The 21,433-nt window shown below is 48.9% G+C and overlaps 1 protein-coding gene across 1 annotated transcript; it reads left to right on the forward strand.

Moving 5' to 3' along the window:
- Positions 1–424: 424 nt before the first annotated feature.
- Positions 425–20,263, forward strand: SRMS (src-related kinase lacking C-terminal regulatory tyrosine and N-terminal myristylation sites). The gene is made up of 8 exons (XM_054046371.1): positions 425–894; positions 8,520–8,641; positions 10,263–10,429; positions 11,868–12,009; positions 12,981–13,139; positions 15,406–15,587; positions 16,173–16,329; positions 17,062–20,263. The coding sequence occupies exons 1-8, from the start codon at positions 539–541 to the stop codon at positions 17,259–17,261; spliced, it is 1,485 nt and encodes a 494-aa protein (XP_053902346.1). The 5' UTR covers positions 425–538; the 3' UTR covers positions 17,262–20,263.
- Positions 20,264–21,433: the final 1,170 nt, after the last annotated feature.

A 21,433-nucleotide genomic window follows, 5' to 3' on the forward strand; every position in this document is an offset into this window, starting at 1 on the left:
GGGAAAAAAAAAAAAAGCCGCGATCGGCAGTGGCAGTTCAGCGGCAGGTCCTTCGCTCCTGGAGCAAGTGAGGGACCTGCCGCCCCCAAATTGCCGCAGGTGCCGCCCCTCTCCTTTGGCCGCCCCAAGCACCTGCTTGTTAAGCTGGTGCCTGGAGCCGGCCCTGCTACCAGAACATATTTTCGGTTAAGTTCTAGTTCAAAAGACTCCCTTAATTCTTAAAGTGTAAACAGAGTTGACTAATGAAGCAAACTCCAGCTGTGATTCTCAGGCCAGCTGTGTGTGCAGGTCTGAGCCTATGGCTCCAGCCCACAACGAGTTACACCTGATCTTCTAGTTTCACTTTCAGAAGTAGGAAGTTCTCAGGTAAAGGCAGCACAGGCGCCTGTTCCAGCACTGAGCTAGCATCCCACGCCCCTGAGCATTGATGTGCAGGGCTCGGGACTGAAGACATGGGACTGAAAGTCCCCGCTCTGCTGTGGAGAAATTCTATGGCATAGCAGCCCCACGCTTGGACACAGCTTTGTTTGGAACAGGGATGGAACAACATGTCAGGAAGCGCTTGACCTTCCTGACCTCCTTCTGGAACAAACTCTGGCCAAACACCGTCTCTGCTGACAGGCCCTCGCAGGGGTATTTTGATCCTGATCCTGTCGCCCTGCGGCCAGACCTAGAGCCGGATCCTGTCCTCCCCAGTGCCTCTCTCTTTAGTGCGCTGTATGATTTCAGAGCCAGGAGCGCAGAAGAGCTGAGCGTCAGCCGAGGAGACAAACTCTGCATCCTCAAAGAAGAGGGGGAATATGTCTTAGCCAGGAAGCTTAAGGGGGAACCAGCGCTGGGCTACATCCCTGCTAATTACGTGGCAAGGATCAACGAGGAAACCTCCCTCCAGCCGTAAGTATCTGAATCCCAGCTCTTCACTGTGGCTTGTATGGGGATAATCTTTTGTAAGTGGAGCACAAAGCGGGGGGAACTACTGCAAGCTGGATCTCACGGCATCAGTGCTATATATTGGTCTAAGGCCCAGCAGAACTGGGCACTGGGAGCTCTCCTCCCAGCTAGGGACAAAGGACAACGGCTGGGTCTGCTGCCTCTACACTGAGGCTGTCCCCGGTCAGCTCGAATTGCAGCATTGTCTTGACTCTCTTTTCTTTGTAATTTGCATTTGGTATTGTCGGCAGTCAGGGCCTAAGGCACACCATTGTTATTGGGCTGGCGGGTGGAACCGGCGCATCGCACAGTTCTGGGCCAGGGCTGAGAGACATCTGAGCTGTTTGTTCTGTTTGTAGAACAGCTACCACAACAGGGTCCTGCTCCAGGCCGGGGGCTCCGAGGTGCTCTGATAATACAAGTAATAACGTTCCCTGGCAGGTGGCAGCCAAAGGCCTTCTCCACTGACAGGTTCTATACTAGTGTTGCTCTGTCGGTTAGGGTGTGATTTTTTTTTTATTTTTTATTTTTTTAACTGAAATAGTGATGCTGGTAAACCCCCCTGCCTGGACACATCGATACCAGTCTGAAGGGGTCTTGTCCCAGGTAGAGCTATTCCCCTTCCTGTTTGAGAATACACTGTACCAGGATACATCACCTTTCTAGTGGTATAGCTGCCCTTTAGACCACGGGGCTTAGACCGGTTTGATAAAGCAATGCCATGGGTGTGTGTGTAGACAAGGCTTTTAATCCCTCTTTGTGCTGCATCTGTCCCCAAAACCGCCGCTTGTCCTCTTCTCCCAGACGGGGGGGGACAGGCCGGGGGGGCTGAGGCGGAGAAGACAGCTGTGGCAAGGTTGGCAGAGGGAGGCAGCTGCCATGCTGAACTCCCGAGCCCACCAGACAAATCCCCTGTTTCGGCACAGCCATGGGCCAGTCGAGTTCTCCAGCTCAGGGGCTGGCACAAGGGGGCACTGTAGGAGCTCGGCACAAGGGGAGGATGTTGTGGAGTTCCAGCAGCACCCCGCTACCCCCACCACAACTCCCCATCGATACCTTCGCAGCAGCTGATTTTAAATTTAGAACATTCACCTCTTCCTGCCCAGTGGGCGCGTGAGTTTACTATTATATAAGGCAGCGTTTCTTTCCCCACTCACAATAATCCAGTTCCAACATGCTTTGTGAAGTACACCTGAGACACTTCCGTTCTCCCAGTCTCAGGCCCGTGAGTCAGTCAGTATCATTAGCATATTACACACACGCTGGAAGCAAGCATTGTGAAAACTCCTAGTGAACTCCCAGTAAAAGTTTCTCCTCCGGTCTTTCAAGTCTATTCAGGTGGTATCTGAGCTCTTACTTATCTTCCTTGAATATGGAATCAAAGGGGTGGCGGATGGAATGTGGATGACAGCATCCAGGACACACCACAGACAGTTTTCAAAGTGAAATCACTTTGCATTTTAAAATAAATAAGTTTCCGTTCCATTTCTCCATCTCATTAAGATCAAATAGACAGGACGCCGACAAAACAAATGGTTGTGTGGTACAGCCAGAATCTACGTTTTTCAGCACCGATAAAATAGTTTGACTTAATCAAGCTCCAGATAGGGCTGAGCAAGCAGTCTGGGGGCTGAACTGAAAAATACAAGGAAAAATTGATTTTTGGGGAGGGTTTTTATCAAAATGAAAAAATAATTGCAGGTTGGAGGGATCAACATTTTCTAAACAAACCACTGTGCCATTTTTGAATTTTTTCCCAAAAATCTTTTTTTTCCAGCCCACACTGTCCACCAGATTCAATCTGAATTCACAGGTAGGGTTGGTCACCCCAAAACTGCATTTTTTTCAGTTAATTTAGTAATTGCCAAAAAATAAAAATTCCTCCAACTCTCCACACAACCCAGGCAAGCCCTAGTATCAATGGCAGGGTGGGCATTGTACCAGTAGTCATCAGTATATACCGATGCCTGTCATATGCCAGGGGCATGACCCTTGTGTAGTCCTGACCCTCATCCACTGATTGGGGCTGGGTCAGTCTCTTCCCAGTACACCTGTGTTTCACACCTGTATTACAGGTGACATGGGGGGTAAAGGAACCCACCTTTTCTTGCTGGTGGTATCAAACCTCAGTTTCGATCCGGAGTGACAATGTTTGGTGGTAGTGCTTGTGTAGAGCATAAACCCACAGTGCAGTTTAGTTGTTATGACTGGCAACGCACCAGGACAGCAGAAGGCAAGTCCAGGCAAAGCTTCATTGACAAATTCATTCATAGGCCCCATGAATGAGAGTAGCTGATTTAGAATAATTCCAGGAGAGGAGTGAAAGTCACTAGTACTCCTATGTGGAAGAAATTGATCCTGCACCTGTGGGGTGTACTTGGCTCCATTGATGCTATACATTCCTCACTTTCATGCCTCACCAATTCATAGTTTCTTTAATAATCTGCAGCCAGCAATAATCAGTGTGGCAGAAAGAAATTAGTGGGACCTACGCAGAAGGCTCCCGATTTCTGAAAAACGGCTTCTGAGTTTGTTACCGAATAGTATCGTGAGTGCAGTTTTGCAGGAGCAAAGAATCTGATCTCACTAAGTCGTCCAACTCGCTGGCTGCACCCACACAGCACCTGGTAGAGTGGGAATTTCAGAAGCAGTAACTTAGCTGACTGAAATCCAGGGGCGCCTCCGTGGCAGAAGCCTTGCGCCTCCGCTGAATGTTTTTTGAGACTCCCACCTACATATCCAAGTATTCTCAAATACACCTGCAATTGTTTGCACCCCACCACCTGCCCCTAGTTCTCTGGGGGTGCAAGATTGATGGCTGAGTTGAAGCCTATATATAGGGCCCTACCAAATTCACGGTCCATTTAGTCAATTTCATGGTCATAGGATTTTAAAAATAGTAAATTTCATGATCTCAGCTATTTAAATTTCAGATACTGCTACCCTTACTTCTGCGCTGCTGCTGGCGGCGGTGCTGCCTTCAGAGTTGGGCAGCTGGAGAACGGCGGCTGCTGGCCAGGGGCCAAGCTCTGAAGGCAGAGCCACCGCCAGCAGCAGCAGAGAAGTAAGGATGGCATGGTATGGTATCGCCACCCTTACCTCTGCACTGCCACTGGCAGGACGCTGCCTTCAGAGCTGGGCACCTGGCCACTAGCTGCCACTCTCCAGCCACCAGCCGCTGCTTTCTGGCCTCCCAGCTCTGAAGGCAGTGCAGAAGTAAGGGAGGCAATACCATGACCCCTCTAAAATAACCTTGGGATCCCCCCTGCAACTCCCTTTTGGGTCAGGACCCCCAATTTGAGAAATGCGGGTCTCCCCCGTGAAATCTGTAAGCACCCAAAAGACTATATTTCCTGGTGGGAGACCAGATTTCATGGTCTGTGACGCGTTTTTCATGGCCATGAATTTGGTAGGGCCCTACCCATATACCCTGTTTCCCCGAAAATAAGACATCCTCCGAAAATAAGGCCTACTTACAGTTTTGCCTCTCGTTGTAATATAAGGCATCCCCCCGATAATAAGACCTCCCCGATAATAAGGCATCCACCGATAATAAGGCATTTTTCATTTCTGAAAAATAAGACATCCCCTGAAAATAAGACCTAGCGCATCTTTGGGAGCAAAAATTAATATAAGACACTGTCTTATTTTCGGGGAAACAGGGTACCAATCAAGGCCAAGGATTCTTTTCAGATTCAGTCATTTTATTTTCAGGAACTGCAGCGATGCATTGCTATTCACAGGACAGTAGCTTCTTGCCGCCCTCACCTGTGGTCAGGTCCCCCTTGTGCGAGGGAGTGCCCCTGCACGCAGGCATGACGCGGTCGCTCTCTGCGGCTTGCAAGCTAACTAAAGGCGAAAGATAAATTGTGGGAGGGAAAACTGAAGGGAAGTGACTAGCCCAAGCAGTAGAGCCAGGAATTGGCCCTGGGCTGGTGCCCTAGCCGTTAGCCCATATTGCCTGCTACTTTGGAAAATAAAAGTTAGAGGCTTATCCAGAGGGGTGTGACTTTGGAATGGAAACACCAACCTGGTTGTAAGGGCGACTGTAGATAAATTGGATTCTGCCCCCGCCAGTAGGTAGCCAGGATTCCCCCAGCTGGCTAGAATGCTGAGGGCAAGACTGCGGCCCGAGGGAGATAAGAAGCCTTTCACCCAGGTGTAACACAGCGGCTGGAAGGCCAGGGTCTGTGGACGAGCCTCCTGCTCACAGCAGTGTGTGCACTTTACACCCTCCTACGCAGCCCGGCAGTGGGTTGTCTTCACCTGCGGCCTGCCTGTGATGCTGTGATTCTGCTCCCATCGCAGGCGGGGGTCTTGATGGCACCGCCTGGCCCCAGGCCTGGCAACCTATGTTCATTTTTCGTTGACAGGGGTGAATGTGCGCTTGCAGCTTGCCCAGAACCTTCACGCTGGGTGAAGAGACGGGAGGGGGTACGGTGCTAACAGCCTGGGAGGAAGCAGCTAGCCGGGGTTTATCGCAAGTGAGCCTGTTGCGGGGGAGCGAGACCAAGAGCCTGTCAGATCCACACCCCATCAGCGCTTGTGGCTGAGGCAAATACTCCCTGTCCTTCTCCCTTCTGTGCAGTTACACCAACCCCAGGACAGGCTCAACCTGTCTTCCCCCCTGCCCCTCCCAACAAGAACAAACAAGCGAGGTACAAACAAGAACAAGACATGCCAGCTGTGCCTTGGGCCGAGTATACGAAGCTGCTGGATGGATCAAGTCACTGGTAAATGCAGGCTCAGGGGCACCGATCACCCAGCCCCCTGTGGGAGCCTCTCCCCGTGCATGCGTGGGAGTGTGCGGGGATACTAACAGACCCTTTCCACTGCTCATCCCTTTGTAACAAACACCAGTGCGGCTTTCTGCAGCAATGGCCTCGAGTACCCTGGCATCTGCCCTTACTCATGTATTGGGTGGGAAGCAATGACCTCGGACCCTTTCCCAGATGATTTTTAACAATAGATTTGCACAAATTATAGGACTAGAGGAGTTGGAGGGGGAGGACGGAGCCGGGATCCACTTGCATCCATCAGAATTCCTCACCGGCAGGATTTTAGGAGCAGTGCAGTTTAGGTTAGTAAGCTTCTTGGGGCAGGGACCATCTCTTTCTGGGTTTGTACAGCACCTAGCACAATGGAGTCCTGCTTCACAACTAGGGTCCCTAGGCACTATGATCATACAAATAAAGAATGTCATAATTAGAAGAGTGGTGAGAAGAGACAAATAATAGGGTTCCTGGCCCCCTGCACCCTTACACACACAGGCCACATATACATTTGAGCGTACAAATTTTAGTACCCAGGCCTGTTAAGATGGGATAGTCCTGATTGGGCTCTGGGCAGGGACTGTGCAAAATTTCCCTGGTGTGGTGTTTAGTGAACCCTCCACACTTAAGGAGCTTGCAAGAGTTCTGCTTCATTCTGTGTCCAATTGCAATTGGCTGGTACCTGTAACAAAGAGCTTCCCGGAGCCCTGTGTCTGTGTCTGGGAAGCTCAGCCCTTAAAGGTCCTGTCTCCAATAGCACACTTTGCACAGCTCTGCCCAGAGCACCTCACACCTGCCCTGCCTTGCTCCTCCAATCTTAGACCACCTTTGGTCAGAGACTGATGATCATATGGCATTTTGCCAAGCACCGGGTAGTTTTGTGACAGGACAAAGAGAAGAAAGACCGCCAGCACATTTTTACTTGTGACCTAATCCATATTTGAACCTGGATTTTCTAGAACTGAAGGGCAAATAAGTGCCTTGTTTTAAGTGCTACCAACCCCTTCTAATTCTTCCTGGTTCCTTAACTGCTGAATTAAGATCAACATGGCCAGTGTCTTTGGTGGAGTTAAGTGTTTATAGGAGACATGCCATTGGTTCTAAAGACCTGCTCTTATCTGGGGCAAAGCGCCGGGCTTCCCTGTACTCTCCTCTGGAGTCCAAAGAATGAAGGAAATAGTTCAATGTTAACAAGCTGTGATACCAGATAACAAAAGGCCCAGGTGAAACTGAGCTAATCCGTCAACAACAGCTTCTGAGCCCAAAGGTTAGCACTGACGTCAGTCAGCCGGTGCGACTGTTTGTGGATGCTCCTGTCTCTGTCCTGGAAATCAGCTGCTCTGCTGCTCATTAGGCAGTTGCACAAACACAAATCGTGATAACCACAGTCCTATGGGCTGGAACTCAAGAACCAGCGTCCCTGCTATTCCAGCTCGGTGGGGACATGGGGGGGAACATCTGGCCTCCTGATCTTCTGTCCAGCCCTGCCACTTGGACAGAAGCAGTTTCTGACCAACCTTCAGCACTGGGACTGGGGTTTCTGCTCCCTTTGTGCCGCATGAGACGTACAAAACCGCTGCAAAGGGCAGGGAATGACTGTAACATGGTTCATACCCAAGGGGAAGGACGCTGTGTGGGAGACATCAGAAAACAGCGTGTGTGTCTGATGTGACTAGTCCAGGGAGCGACATTGTACATTAAGGAACAGAAATCGACATCAAAGGGCAGCACCCTCAATCCTGGGGCACGCGTGCCCCCGCAGTGGGTGTGGGTGAAGCTAGCAAACTGCGCTGCTGGCTTGTACGTGTGCAGCCACAATATACATTACTGAACTGAAATCCACATCAAAGGGCAGCTCCTTGGATACTGGTGAGCCCTGGAAACTAGCAAACCTTTTCTCTGGCGTTTGCTTGGGCATCCCTCACACCAGGTGTTCGGTGGGCTAAGCAGGGCTGGGTTACAGATGACAAGGTCTTTTCAAAACAAAGGAAATGGTCGGTTGGACTCCGCATCCAGCCCCACGTCCAGGCTCACATGAGCAAACACAGTTATGCACCAATATAACCCACTAAACGCCATTCCTAAGAAATGCCAGATCGTACAACTTCAGCAACACCCAAGCACGTGATAAATATGCAAATTAAACCTGCCGGCAGGTGGGGGATAGTCGCTTTCCCCTCTTCACACACAGGGGGCGCCGGAGCCCTTCTATTCCCTGCAGGTCTCCTAGTACCTGGGCTGACAGGTGCAAACGCTGGTCTGTGCCTGTGCATTACCCTAACCCATGCAGGTTGTGCCCGCTGCAGCAGATAGCTCTAGGCAAAGAAGGAAAAGGCACATTTCTCTCTTGTGCACCCTGGGCACTGGCCACCCCATTTTTACTTGCTAGTTATCAGGGGGCTGGAGTTTTCTTCACCAAGTCTTTTATTACCTGCCTTAGGAGGTTTTACTGGTGCCCATCACTCCCGTATCACGCGACCTTCTGCATAAAACAGAGTCGCGCCCGTGAGCCCACCTGGGTCAGATCCTCAGCTGGCGTCGATCAGCATAGCTCTGTTGAAGTCAGTGCAGTGCCGCCGATTAACCCCAGCTGAGGACCTGACCCTCCTTCGCTTGTCCCCTGGCACATGCTATGGCTAAACGTAGCCAGCTGCAGCCACGCAGTGCAGAGCCCAGCACGGTCCACGCTGCCCATTTAGGTGCATTATTGGGTTTTACTCTGACTCATCTCGTCTCAACGCCTCTCGGGGCCCGGGCGCGGCGAGGGTCCGTCCTGGGGGCTCTGCCGCTCTGATCGGCCTTTTATCTTTCTTGCAGCTGGTACTTCAGAGGAGTCAGTCGAAACGAGGCCCAGCAGCTCCTTCTCTCACCGCCCAATCAACACGGCTCCTTCCTCATCCGCGACAGCGAGAGTAACCGGGGGGAGTATTCTCTGTCAGGTAACCCCGAGCACTCCGCGGCGTCCGGCCCTGCTGTTCTGCAGCTGGCTGTGGTTCATTTCTGCCTTTGCGCCATAAATGGGGCTCAGCGCTGCCCGGGAGCAGAGGGTGGCACAGCTGGTGGGAAAGGGAAGGGAAGATGGTTGTGAGCTACCTTGCCACCTACCTCCATCCTGGGGCCGGCCAGAGGCCAAACTGACCCCGGCACAATTTAGATCAGCCTCCGGGTGCTTCTTGACAGAGTCAGTTTTATGTTCTCTCTCGGTCGCCCTTCTCTGGGCTGTGCCAGGCCCTGCTATAGATTCGGTAAGATGAGGGGAACGGGAAGTGATCAGCATGTACCACATGCAAGTGGGAGAAGCCCCTGGGCCAAGGAACGTTCTGCCTGAGGACCCGGGCTCACCAAGATGCAGGGATGTGTTTAAAGCGGTTTATAGCGTCCTGTTAAGATGGATTCACTTCAGCTCTGAAAAGGGACAGAAAGCCACGCCAATGGCCATTGAGCGCCCTGTGTATCTATGCAAATATTGATCGCTGAATCATTGTGGGAAAGGAAAGTACAATGCTCTCATTCAGGGATATGAAAGCCATAAATGATTTACAGCTTCATAAGACAGCTTCATAGTCCTTAGCGGCAGGGTTTATTTCCAGTGGTTTGTTCTATTGTTCTGTGGATTATATAAAAAAAAAGAAATTCCCACTTCAAGCTATAAGGGCCTGATTCAGATCTGATTTACAGTGATGTAAATTCATAGATTTTAACACCAGAAGAGCCCATTTTAATCACTTAGTCTGACCTTTGGCATGACGCAAGATAAAGAACCTCACCCACTAATTTCTGCATCACGCCCATAAACTCTGTTTGCAAATTAGCATACAGTGATATTCAGTCTTGACTTAGACTTCAAGTGACTGGAGATTGCACCATGTCCCTGGGTAAATTGTTCCAATGGTTAATTACCCTCACTGTTAAAAATTTACCTCTCCAGTCTGAATTTGTCTAGCACAGGGGTCGGCAACCTTTCAGAAGTGGGGTGCTGAGTCTTCATTTATTCACTCTAATGTAAGGTTTCGCGTGCCAGTGATACATTTTAACATTTTTAGAAGGTCTCTTTCTATAAGTCTATAATATAGAACTAAACTATTGTTGTATGTAAAGTAAATACAGTTTTTAAAATGTTTAAGAAGCTTCATTTAAAATGAAATTAAAATGCAGAGCCCCCCGGACCGGTGGCCAGGACCCGGGCAGTGTGAGTGCCACTGAAAATCAGCTTGTGTGCCGTCTTTGGCATGCATGCCATAGGTTGCCTACCCCTGGTCTAGCATTAGCTATCAACCATTGGATCCCGTTGGCCTTGGTCTGCTAGATAAAGAGCTGTCTACTATCTAATCTCTGCCATATGTTAGTATTTAGAGACCATTTATAGACCAAGTCACCTGTTAACCACCTCTTGGGTAAACTGTCGATTGAGGTTTGTTAGTGTGGAAGTCAGTATTGTTACACTGGTATAAATGAGAGCGGAACTGAGGCCAGAACCAGCAACGCTCAAGGGAGGGGACTAGGGCTGGTTGCATGGGTGACTGAACTCTGTTTCAATCTCCTTTGTTTTTTCCCTCACAGTCCGTAATCATGCTAAAGTCAGTCATTTCCGGATCTGTAAGGGGCCTGACGGAGGTCTGTACATACAAAAGGGACAACCTTTTCCCAGCATGGAGGAGCTGCTCACCTTTTACACAGTAAATTGGAAAGTTGTACAGAGCCCCTTGTTACATCCCTGCATCCCTAAGGTCTGTGTACACAACACTAGTGTCAATTAGTTTCTTTCACTCTTACCCTCATCTTAAACCTGATGCTCACCATTTGGTTGCTGGCCTGGGCCGTTCTCTTTCTTCATTATTTCATTTTAATCTTGTAACTTGTTCTGTGGTTGTGATAGGGTAGGGAGCAGGTGATTTTGGTTTGAGCATTAGCCTGCTAAACCCAGGGTTGTGAGTTCAATCCTTGAGAGGCCATTTAGGGAACTGGGGTAAAAATCTGTCTGTGGATTGGTCCTGCTTTGAGCAGGGGGTTGGACTAGATGACCTTCTGAGGTCCCTTCCAACCCTGATATTCTGTGATTCTATGATTTGCTGGGGGACATGCTGGCCATTAGAACAGAGGCATTCTGAAGGACAACGCAGGCGGTTTCGTATAGAACTGCTTGCATTTTTTTTTATTTTTTGGGGGCGCCAAAACAAAAATTAATCAGAAAACTGTAAAAATTCTCCAGTGGGAGAAATGGGGCCAGATGAAAAAAAATCAGTGAAAAAAAATGTTGACAATGAAAAACGTTTTGTTCAGCATTTTTTCACAGAAATGTGTCCATAATTTTTTGAGCAGCTCAATTTTTGACGCTTTATTAAATGAAGAGTTTGTGTCCTTTTAATATAGCTGCCCTCTTATCCGTCCATCAGCCTCTTTGCTTTCAGGCTCTGCTGTTAATTATAACGCTAAGGAGTCTGTCTTGTTCTGGAGCTTTTATCTGGTTTCCCTTTCTTCAAGTTGAATTGCACAGGGCTTTCTCAAATGCTGACTCCATATTCAAGGCCAGCTTTAAGTCATTGGTTACAATTCGGAGTGCAAAAGAATTTGAGATGTAGGAATTTCCCCTGGAACAGAAACTCCAAGTTTCAACCAGCTCTACTGAGAAATTTAATTTGCAGGGGACAGAGACCAGTTTCCTATATCTTCACTGAGCACCCTCTTAACATACAAATTAATATTAATGGTGCAGGTGGAATGGTCTCTCCCAGTGATCTGAGTGGCTGCTTCCCGCTGCATACCCTTTCCAACAGTTTCTCTGCCTTCACGCTTCCTGCAAGACCTAACCGCCTCCTGAGAGAGGCCAGAGCCCTCCGTATCCCTTGATGCTTTGTCGTTCCTGGTCCTAAAATGGTGACAGATTCCTGCAGTCTCAAAGTTCTGTTCTCATGGGCATTTCTGGCTCCCAAATGTGCCCAGTGCTCCAAAGGCAGCAGCCACTGCAAAGGATTCTGGGACACATCTGAGGGCCAGAAGTGCACACGGAGAATCAGGATGCAGAGGTGCTATTTGGGACTGGCCTGGATGCTGACTTCGGTTGCTTTCTCAGCCTATGCCCACATCTGCCCTGGTTCATAACACTGCCTCTACCTGACGGCGCAGACCTGAAATGAAATGGTCTATGTGTCTATACGTTTAATACAGACCCCTCCGGTGAGAGATGCATGGGAACGGCCCCGTTCAGAATTCACCCTCGGGAGGAAACTGGGGGAAGGATACTTCGGAGAGGTGTGGGAAGGATTGTGGAAGAACATGGTGCCAGTTGCCATCAAAATCATAAAACAAGGTGCGTGGAGGGGAAGGCAGGGAACATTAACCATGCGCCACCTCGTCTTTCACTCACTGCCATGAAAGATCTCTCCAGTCCGTTTCATTTCCCCCTTGATCACCCAACCTCTCATGTCAACAATCAGACTGAATAAACTAACTGTAGATAGGATCTCCTGCCTGGTGTAGTTGGGCAACCCTGGCTCATAAGGCTACTTGCCTGTAACACATCTGCACACACCCATTCGAAAATCCAGTCCGATCTAGGCTGAGGTCTTTACAAAATGGCTTCCCACCCCCCGCTCCCTGCAATCACTCTGGAGGCCTCATGGTAAGACACTGCACTGTTGTGTGAAACAGGGGCTCTCAACCTTTCCAGACGACTGTCCCCCTTTCAAGAGTCTATTTGTCTTGCGTACCCTAAGTTTCACCTCACTTAACAACTCCTTGCTTACAAAATCAGCCATAAAAACACAAAAGTATTACAGCTCGCTAGTACTGAACAATTGCTGCCTTCTCATTTTTACCAGATAATTATCAAATAAATCAATTGGAATATAAACACTGTGCTTACATTTCAGTGTGTCGTATACAGAGCAGTATAAACAAGTCATTGTCTGTATGGAATTTTAGTTTGTACTGACTTCACCAGTGCTGTTTATGTAGTCTCTTGTAAAACTAGGCAAATATCTAGATGCGTTGATGTACCCCCTGGGAGATCTCTGCATCCTCCCCAGAGGTAGGCACTAGTGTGGAAGTCCCTGCTGCACTCAGCCAGCTACCTGAAAATGGCATCTCAATCCTAACGAGAACAACCTCAATACATGTTACTGTTAATGAGCTGTGAGGGAATGGGGTGCGTGAGCGCCGAGGGGTGGGGCTGGGGCTGGAAAGCTCCCGCAGTCACGTGGAGAAAGCCAAGCTATGAATGGCAGGAAGAACTTAGCGAGAAACTTACTCACCCCGGCAATGTCTCGGCTTCCTCCACAGCTGACATGAAGGCGGAAGATTTCACCAAAGAGATTCAGAATCTGAAGCGGCTGAAGCACGAGAGGTTGATCCAGCTCCATGCCGTCTGCTCTGTGGGCGAGCCCCTGTACATCGTCACCGAACTCATGAGGAAAGGCAACCTGCAGAGTTACCTCAGCAGTGAGTACCACCCTGCCCTTACTGCCTAGCGCCGCGTGGGGAGTCACCCGTGTGGCACTGCCGCTCTGGGCACTCGAGAGCACCGCGAAGGGACTGCAAGGCCCAGCCGGGTGCCTCTGCCCTGCCCAAATTAAAACGGCAACAACGCACTAATGTCAAAAGAGGCAGCTCGCCAAGCTCTGCTTTCATTCACATGGGGGCGAAGGCAAGACAGCTCCATCCCAATCGATGGAGCAATTCCCATGTAAGGGAAAGCAGAATTTGGCCCCGGGTACATTCTAATTCACCCTACGTCGGCCAGGGACAATTCGCCATTTTACATTTTAAAGCTGTTCTAGAAGCCCTCGCCCCTACCACCGGTAACCACGTCGTCCTGAGCACCCAGATCTGAATGTAAGGCCTGGTCTTCGCGCCGTTTTTGGCACTGGTATAACTCCCTTGGTCGGGGGTGATTGTTTTACTGAAATAGATATACCAGACTAATACCTCGTGTGGCTTATAGCAGTATAATGCTGTCTTATTCCAGTACAGTTTATTCCCCTTCCTTTCGGGAGGGTGGTACTGCTCAGACTATACCAGCGTAGTGAAAGCGGTACAACTTGTGTATGTTGGCAAGGCATAGGCTTCCTCAAAGCTCCTGCCGGTTTGAACTCCTGCCCTCGCTTGACGCCCCTCTCTAAGAAGAGCTGCTGTGGCGCGTTGAGACAGTCGCGCAATCCTAATGGCGTGCTGCTTCGTAGTTCACCGACGCCAAAGGCGGTTGTTTCACTGGGGGACTGGGAGAGGGAGTTTTCAGCTCCCCAGTCTGCTCGGCCACGGCCTCTGTTGGAAGCGAATTGCCAAAACTTCCCTCCGCAAAATTCCCTCCGCAAAAGAATAAATGGACACAAATCGGACATCAGGAATGGTAACATACACAAGCCAGTAAGTGAACACTTCAATCTCCCTGGTCATTCTATCACAGATTTAAAAGTCACTGTCATTGAACAAAAAAACTTCAGAAACAGACTTCAAAGAGAAACAGCAGAACTAAAATTCATTTGCAAATTCAACACCATTAATCTGGGCTTGAATAGGGATTGGGAGTGGCTGGCTCACTACAGAAGCAGCTTTTCCTCTCCTGGAATTGACACCTCCTCATCTATTATTGGGAGTGGACTACATCCACCCTGATTGAATTGGCCTTGTCAACACTGGTTCGCCACTTGTGAAGTAACTCCCTGCTCTCCATGTGTCTGTATATAATGCCTGCATCTGTAGCTTTCACTCTATGCATCCGAAGAAGTGAGGTTTTTACTCACGAAAGCTTATGCCCAAATAAATCTGTTAGTCTTTAAGGTGCCACCAGACTCTTTGTTGTTTCTGTAGATACAGACTAACACGGCTACCCCCTGATACTTGCCAAAACTTGTGCATCTGAAACTGACAAAAGGGCAAGTCTCCTGTCACCATCTTGCTGAGTCAGCCGTGAAACGGCACCAAGAACATGCCTGTGGTGGTGTTCATTTCTCTCGTTCTTTTCTTTCACTCCCCCAACCAGGAAATAGTTGTTAGGGAAACAAGTCACACAGCTCCCAGCTGGGACCTGTTCTTTCCTAGGTAACGTCCTCCATTGACTAATGGGACCTCCTTTGGGGGAATGGGTCCAGCAGGGATCATTATCCAAGGAGCAGCAACTCCCAAGTAGAATGGGTTCTGAAACACCACTCCCAGCCACACGTTAGACTCTGTGGCTCCTACTCCTAACAGGGAGCTACTTATGAGGACCATCTTCCTCACGGCAACAGAGCTCACAGGGGGGCAGCGCCAAGCTCTGAAACACGCACTTAACGTTACAGACGTGGAAGTTGCACGTGCTCAAAGTTAAGCGTGTGCGCTTTGCAGAGGTGGGGGCCGAATAACGAAGGCTACACATTCGTGCTCTGGTATAGGAATGTGATATATGGAGATATACCTATCTCATAGAACTGGAAGGTCAACAAGTCCAGCCCCCTGCCTTCAGTAGCGGGACCAAGTACTGATTTTGCCCCAGATCTCTAAGTGGCCCCCTCAAGGATTGAACTCACAACGCTGGGTTTAGCAGGCCAGTGCTCAAACCACTGAGCTATCCCTCCCTCCATAACATGGGTGTTTATTTTGTCAGTTCCTAGCGGCGGGTCTCTTTCCCAACAAGGATGTACTGATTCCATAACGTGCTCTATGAGGGTTTTAATGGATCAGCCTAAAACAGAAAGTGATTTTGGTCCTTCGATCCCTGGTTTAACAGGTCTGGAAGGGAGGGCTCTGAGCACGCTCCACCTGATCAGCATTGCTTGCCAGGTGGCCGACGGGATGACGTACCTTGAAGAACAGCACATCGTTCACAGGGACTTGGCCGCTAGGAACATCCTTGTGGGAGACAACCTCACCTGCAAAATCGCTGATTTTGGACTCGCCAGGCTCCTCAAGGTTGGTCTGCTGGAAGCTGTTGGTCCCTTTGCCTTGCTTATTTCCACATTCCCTTCCCTGTCCCCAAGGGGCTCCCAGTTCACACTGGAACCTGCTAGCCCCACCCTTGAGGCTTTTACAAGGTGGCACCATCCTACCAACTGGTTAAACCTAGAGACAGCTGATTAACTGGCTGAGGGGAGGTTGCCTTTGAATGCCACAGAACAGACAACTCCACCTCTCCCCAAACACTGACTCTCCTACCTCCGCTCAGTCTCTGCCTGCCTAGAGGATGAGAAACTAGCACCAGGGATCCAATCTTGGCTGTCCCGGGTTGACAATGCCCAGAGCTACAACTAGACCGAGGGACTGAAACATGGTCTCCATTTACATCGCGTGTGGCAGGACACAGTTTGATACGTGCTCTGCTCGGCTGTCCTGGGTCTCTGCCAAATCCATGTCGCACTATTGGGGGGAGAGAGCTGTAGGGCTAGTAAGGGTTACTTGAGATGGCAGTTTAGGCCTCTCCCGCCCCCGTGCCTTTGAGAGGGGGGATATTGTGTTTGTTTCCCCTGTGCTCATAGCCCATCTCCTGCTGCTTTTTAGGACGATATTTATTCCACCAGCGGCAGCACCAAAATCCCAGTGAAGTGGACAGCCCCAGAAGTAGCAAACTACCACACCTACTCGCTGAAGTCCGATGTTTGGTCCTATGGGATCCTGCTCTATGAAGTCTTCACGTACGGGCAGACCCCATATGAAGGTATGGAGCCCACCCTTCCCCCTCCTCTTTGTCCGGCCGTGCTGCCTTTCGGGGGTTACTGTGCCCCACTCTTTCCGGGAACGCCCTTCACGGGGCGTCTACGCAAGAAAAGCGCCTGTGGTTGCAACGCTCGGAGCCCAGGTCAACTGACTCGGGCTCGCACTGCGGGGCTAAGCGTAGATATTCGGGCTCGGGCTGGAGCCCAGGCTCTGAAACCTGGCGAAGGGGGAGAGTCTCGCAGCTTCGACCTGAGCCCTAATATCTCCCCAGCTATTTTCAGGCACAAGCCCTGCCAGTCCGAGTCAATTGCCCCAGACTGAGACTCGGTGCCACGGATTGGCTTGGTTTTTTGCAATGTAGATGAACCCTCATTGTGCTCCTCTTACACAAGGCTGCTGTCCTCTGGCTCCCCACCTCACTGACACCCAGCAGACCTCCCTGATGAAACGTGCTCCCCTCCCCTACCCCACCATCCAGCCTTGCTGCAGGGAAAGGAGACTTTCACACAGTGCATGGAGTAGCTACTGCATGGCCAGGAGGCAGCCTTGAGAGTTGCTTGACACAGGTTTCACTACACATGGGAGGTGCACTTGATGAGGAATTGAATGGTGATGGAGAAGCCGTTCCATACAGGCTGGCTAGACTCTTCACAGCCACCCTGAGCCATTTTGGGGGATAAACTCCACAATGTGATGGTGAATAGGGTCATTGGAGTTTCTTGTTTCCTTACAGGAATGACAAACCAAGAAACAATACAGCAAATCAGCATGGGCTACCGCCTTCCCCGGCCAAGCACTTGCCCTCCTGAGATCTATAGCGTCATGCTGGAGTGTTGGAAGGGTAACGCTGAGGAACGGCCCACCTTTCTCGCTCTGAGAGAGAAACTCTGCTCAATTTACAGACGGGTGCACAATTCGCTCTCGCTCTCCTGATGGAAATGGCCCTACACCCCACCCCCATGATTATTTGGGGTTCCATTCCCATGCCCAGCAAGTGTAGCAGCACTGCTGGGAGTATCCATTGTCTACCCGTGCACGACTTGCGTCCAGCGGGCATTCTTGTGTTGCACGTTTCAGATGAAGATAACACAAGGCCTTCTCCTTGGGAGGGACAGAAAACCGTGCTCCATTTTGGAGAAGTTTAGCCTCCTTGCTATGGTCTGGCTGCTACCTCCACAAGAGGACTATTCATTGTAGATGTGGTACAGCAAAGATGTCACCCTGGGTATAAGAAGTTCTTAATCTAAACAGCACAGCAGGATTTCACAAGCTACCCGCTGCGTTGAAAGTGAAGTTTCCCGTTTACTTTGTGTGTGTAAACTATTGATGGCTATGAAGTTATTCACGACGTGTGTCTGATTTATTTATTGATCAATGCATGTAAACCCACCCAGTTTTCACAGCGCATGCGGACAATGTAACTCTTCAGTGTACTTGCTAATATCAGTGGCAGGATCAGACCTGGCCGGGTTGTAATTCACGGCAAGAAAAAGCCATGTAAAGCCCTGCTTCCTCCTGGGGGTTTGGAGACATCCAGGCATCCCACATAAGGGCAGGATTTGAGACTCAGATCTGCCTGGACTTTTTCCTCTATACCTGGAACTGCCAATTACTACTCCCCCCGTTCCCCACAATTTGGACCCACTCAGATATCATTGTATTCCTCTAACCATCATCCTCCCTGCCCCCTCCTGGTGTATATTATTAAGCTCTCATTTGTCTGTCACGTTCCTCATTTAGACTGTAAGCCCTACAGCAGAGGAACCTGGCTTCTCGGTGTTCCCCAACTGTGAAACCATAAATCATCATCATCATTAATTCATACTCCAGGGAGAGCTGAGCCTAATCTCCTTGTCTTTTAGCACCACTTAGTGGCTGCCTGAAGTATGACATTCTTTTTATTTGTTAATTGCAAATGTTAACTGTACATTTTCTGCCTCTTTAAATACAAGTATTTTAACCAACTTTCTCTGTTTTTCTCATCAAAGTATTGGAGGAGGATCTGTGAAGCTATTGGAAGGTTCTCAAGAGAATCTAGGAAGGGCCCTCTTAAAAAATAAAAACACATCAACTGTGTGTATATCCATCTCTTACCATACTTCCTATCTTTCTTATGCATTGGGATAGTTTGCACTTGTGCCTTTAATAATGATGCTAAAACTGCCAAACATCTTGAACTCTTTTTTCCTTGACTTGCTTCCCATGGGATCGTACCTACCAATTCCCTGGGTTTGCTACACTCTGCCTTCTTGAAGTCCATTGTCATTATTCTGCTGTTTTCCCTCTTAACATTCCTTAGAATCAAAAACTCTATCAACTTCATGATCACTTTCATCCAAGCCTCAAATTCTCAACCATTTCCCCCCTATTTGTTAGGATTCAGTGTAGAACAGCCTTTCCCCTGGTTGCTTCCTCCACCTTCTGTAATAAAAAGTTGTCTACAATGCACTCGAAGAACTTGTTGGATAATCTGTGGCCCTGCTGTATTATTTTCCCAACAGATGTCTGGGTAGCTGAAGTTTCCCATCACCACCAAGTGTTCTGCTTTGGATGATTTTGTTAGTTGTTTTAAAAAAGCCACATTCACTACTTCTTCCTGGTTAGGTGGTCTACAATAGACATATCCCATGACATCAACCATGTTCTAACTCCATTTACCCATCCATAGCCTTGCAACAGGTCTGCCTCCCATTTCTATCTTGATCTCAGTAGGAAAGTTTATAGTAAGTATGGTAAGAGCCCACCATGGCTTAACTAGGCGATCGTCAACGACCTGAAACTCATACAAAAAGTGGAAACCAGGTCAAATTACTCAAGACGAATATAAAAAGACAACATCACCAGCATGTAGGGACAAAAATTAAAAGGCCAAGGCACACAATAAGCTAGGGATATAAAGGGTAACAAGAAAACATTTTACAAATACATTAGAAGCAAGAGGAAGACTAAGGCAGAATAGGGTCATTACTCAATGAGGAGGAAAAGACAATAACAGAAAATGTAGCAATGACCAAAGTGTTAAATGCCTTTTTTGTTTCAGTTTTCACCAAAAAAACCCTATCAGTGATTGGACCACTAACATAGTGAATATCAGTGTAAATGGCGTAGGATCTAAGGTTAAAATAGGGAAAGAACGTATTAAGAATTACTTAGACATGTTAGACGTCTTCAAGTGGGCAGGGCCAGACAAAATACATCCTACGAGACTTACAGTACTGGCTGAAGAATCTCTGATCCATTAGTGATTATCTCTGAGAACTCATGAAGAGCGGGAGAGGACTGAAAAAGGGCAAATATAGCCCCTATCTATAAAAAGGGGAATAAGGACAACCTGGGGAATTACAAATCAGTCAGTTTAACTTTGGTACCCAGAAAGATAATGGGAGCAAATCACCAAACACTTTGTAAGCACCTAGAAGATAATAAGGTGATTGTAACAGTCAACATGGATTTGTCAAGAACAAATCATGTCAAAACGACTTAATATCCTCCTTTGGCAGGATAACAAGCCTTGTGAATGGGGGAAGCAGTAGCTGTGATATACCTCAACTTTAGAAAGGCTGTGGACACTGTCTCACATGACCATCTCATAAGCAAACCAAGGAAATATAGCCTAGACCAACCTACTGTAAGATGGGTGCACAACTGGCTGGAAAACCATACTCAAAGAGGAATTCTCAATGGTTCACAGTCCAGCTGGAAGGCCAAATCGATGGGGGTCCCGCAGGGACTTGTCTGGAGCCTGGTTCTCTTCAATATCTTCATAAATGATTTGGCTAATGGGATAGAGAATACACGTATAACATTTGTGGAGGATACCACCCTGGGAGGAGTTGCAAGCACTTTGCTTTGGAGGCCAGGATTAGAATTTAAAAATGACTTCCTTTTGCCTCCATTTCCCCTAATGCTGGACTGTGATCCATTGATAACTCCTCTCTGAGTATGATTTTCCAGCCAGTTGTGCACCCACCTTATAGTAGGTTTGTCTAGGCTACATGTTGTGAGATCTACAGGTGAAAAGCCTTGTATAGACCCCGTCCAGCACAGGCAACAGGAAGTGTTCCATTGACTTCAATGAGAATTGGATCAGGCCCCATAAAAGGCACAGGGGAGTGGGATCCCTGAAAGTGGAACTGCACTTACAGCTGAGTGGCTTTTATGGAGCAGTTATTACATACGGCACATAACGATGTAAGGCAATATGCTCCTGGCTTCTGTTTTGGGGCACACGAGAGACATTGACCATAGCTCCTTGCCCCAAAACAGAGGCTAGGATATTGCCTTTACACCCTTATGTGTCGCATGTAATAACTGCCTTTTTAACATGCCTGAAATACTCAGGCTGACGCAAGAATCGCCACTAACCCTCTAAAATTCCATTTCATTCCCTATTCCCCTCCCCTTCGTCTCTTTCCCCGTTTTCTCTCTCTTCCCTTCCTCCCTTTTTAACCTCCTTGACCCTCGTCTTTCTCTATAAATTCCTCTCCCTCTCCTCTCCTAGCATCTCTGGTTTCCCCCTTTCTCTCCCTTTCTCTCTCCCATGTAGCAGTCTACAGCTGGGTGAAATTCACCCAGGGGACGGCTACACTCCAATCAGGGGGTGTGCTTGCAATCTAGCTAGCTTGGGGACCACTAGCAATGAAGCCATGACAACATGGCTAACCACCTAAATGATACCTCGGGTCCCAGGTGGGCTTGCAGAGCCCAGGATGAAGTCTGTCCTGCCACAGCGTCACTGTTATTCGTATGTGAGCTAGTTAAAGGTAGGCCTCGTATGTCTGCACATGCGTCAATCACCCCTCCCGATCGCAGTGCAGATTGTAGGTACCCTAAAGTGAAACCTCATCATGTCACACATGCCCCTCCACCTCTGCCCTTTAGGTAGGCAGCCCTGCTTGCTTCACGGGGTTGGTGCCTTGCACCCACCTGAGACCGGGCAGCAATTCACTTGGCTTCCTTCTGGCCTTTTGTTGCCAAGAGAGGCGTGGCTTAAGGGCAGGGCAGCAATTTAGCTATAAAGAAGATGATGTGCAGAGGGCGTTATTGCAAAGTCTGCTCCTGACAGGTACCCTCTGACCTGCCTGCAATGAGATAAGTTGGCAGAA

The sequence above is a fragment of the Malaclemys terrapin genome, chromosome 12 (assembly GCF_027887155.1).
Source record: "Malaclemys terrapin pileata isolate rMalTer1 chromosome 12, rMalTer1.hap1, whole genome shotgun sequence".
Taxonomy (NCBI): Eukaryota; Metazoa; Chordata; order Testudines; family Emydidae; genus Malaclemys; species Malaclemys terrapin.

Excerpts from the sequence above, each read along its gene's own strand:
- SRMS (XM_054046371.1), top strand. The coding sequence starts at position 539 with ATGGAACAACATGTCAGGAAGCGCTTGACCTTCCTGACCTCCTTCTGG. Across the intron at positions 895-8,519 it reads GAGGAAACCTCCCTCCAGCC|CTGGTACTTCAGAGGAGTCA; the intron begins GTAAGTATCTGA and ends TCTTTCTTGCAG. Across the intron at positions 12,010-12,980 it reads CATCAAAATCATAAAACAAG|CTGACATGAAGGCGGAAGAT; the intron begins GTGCGTGGAGGG and ends CTTCCTCCACAG.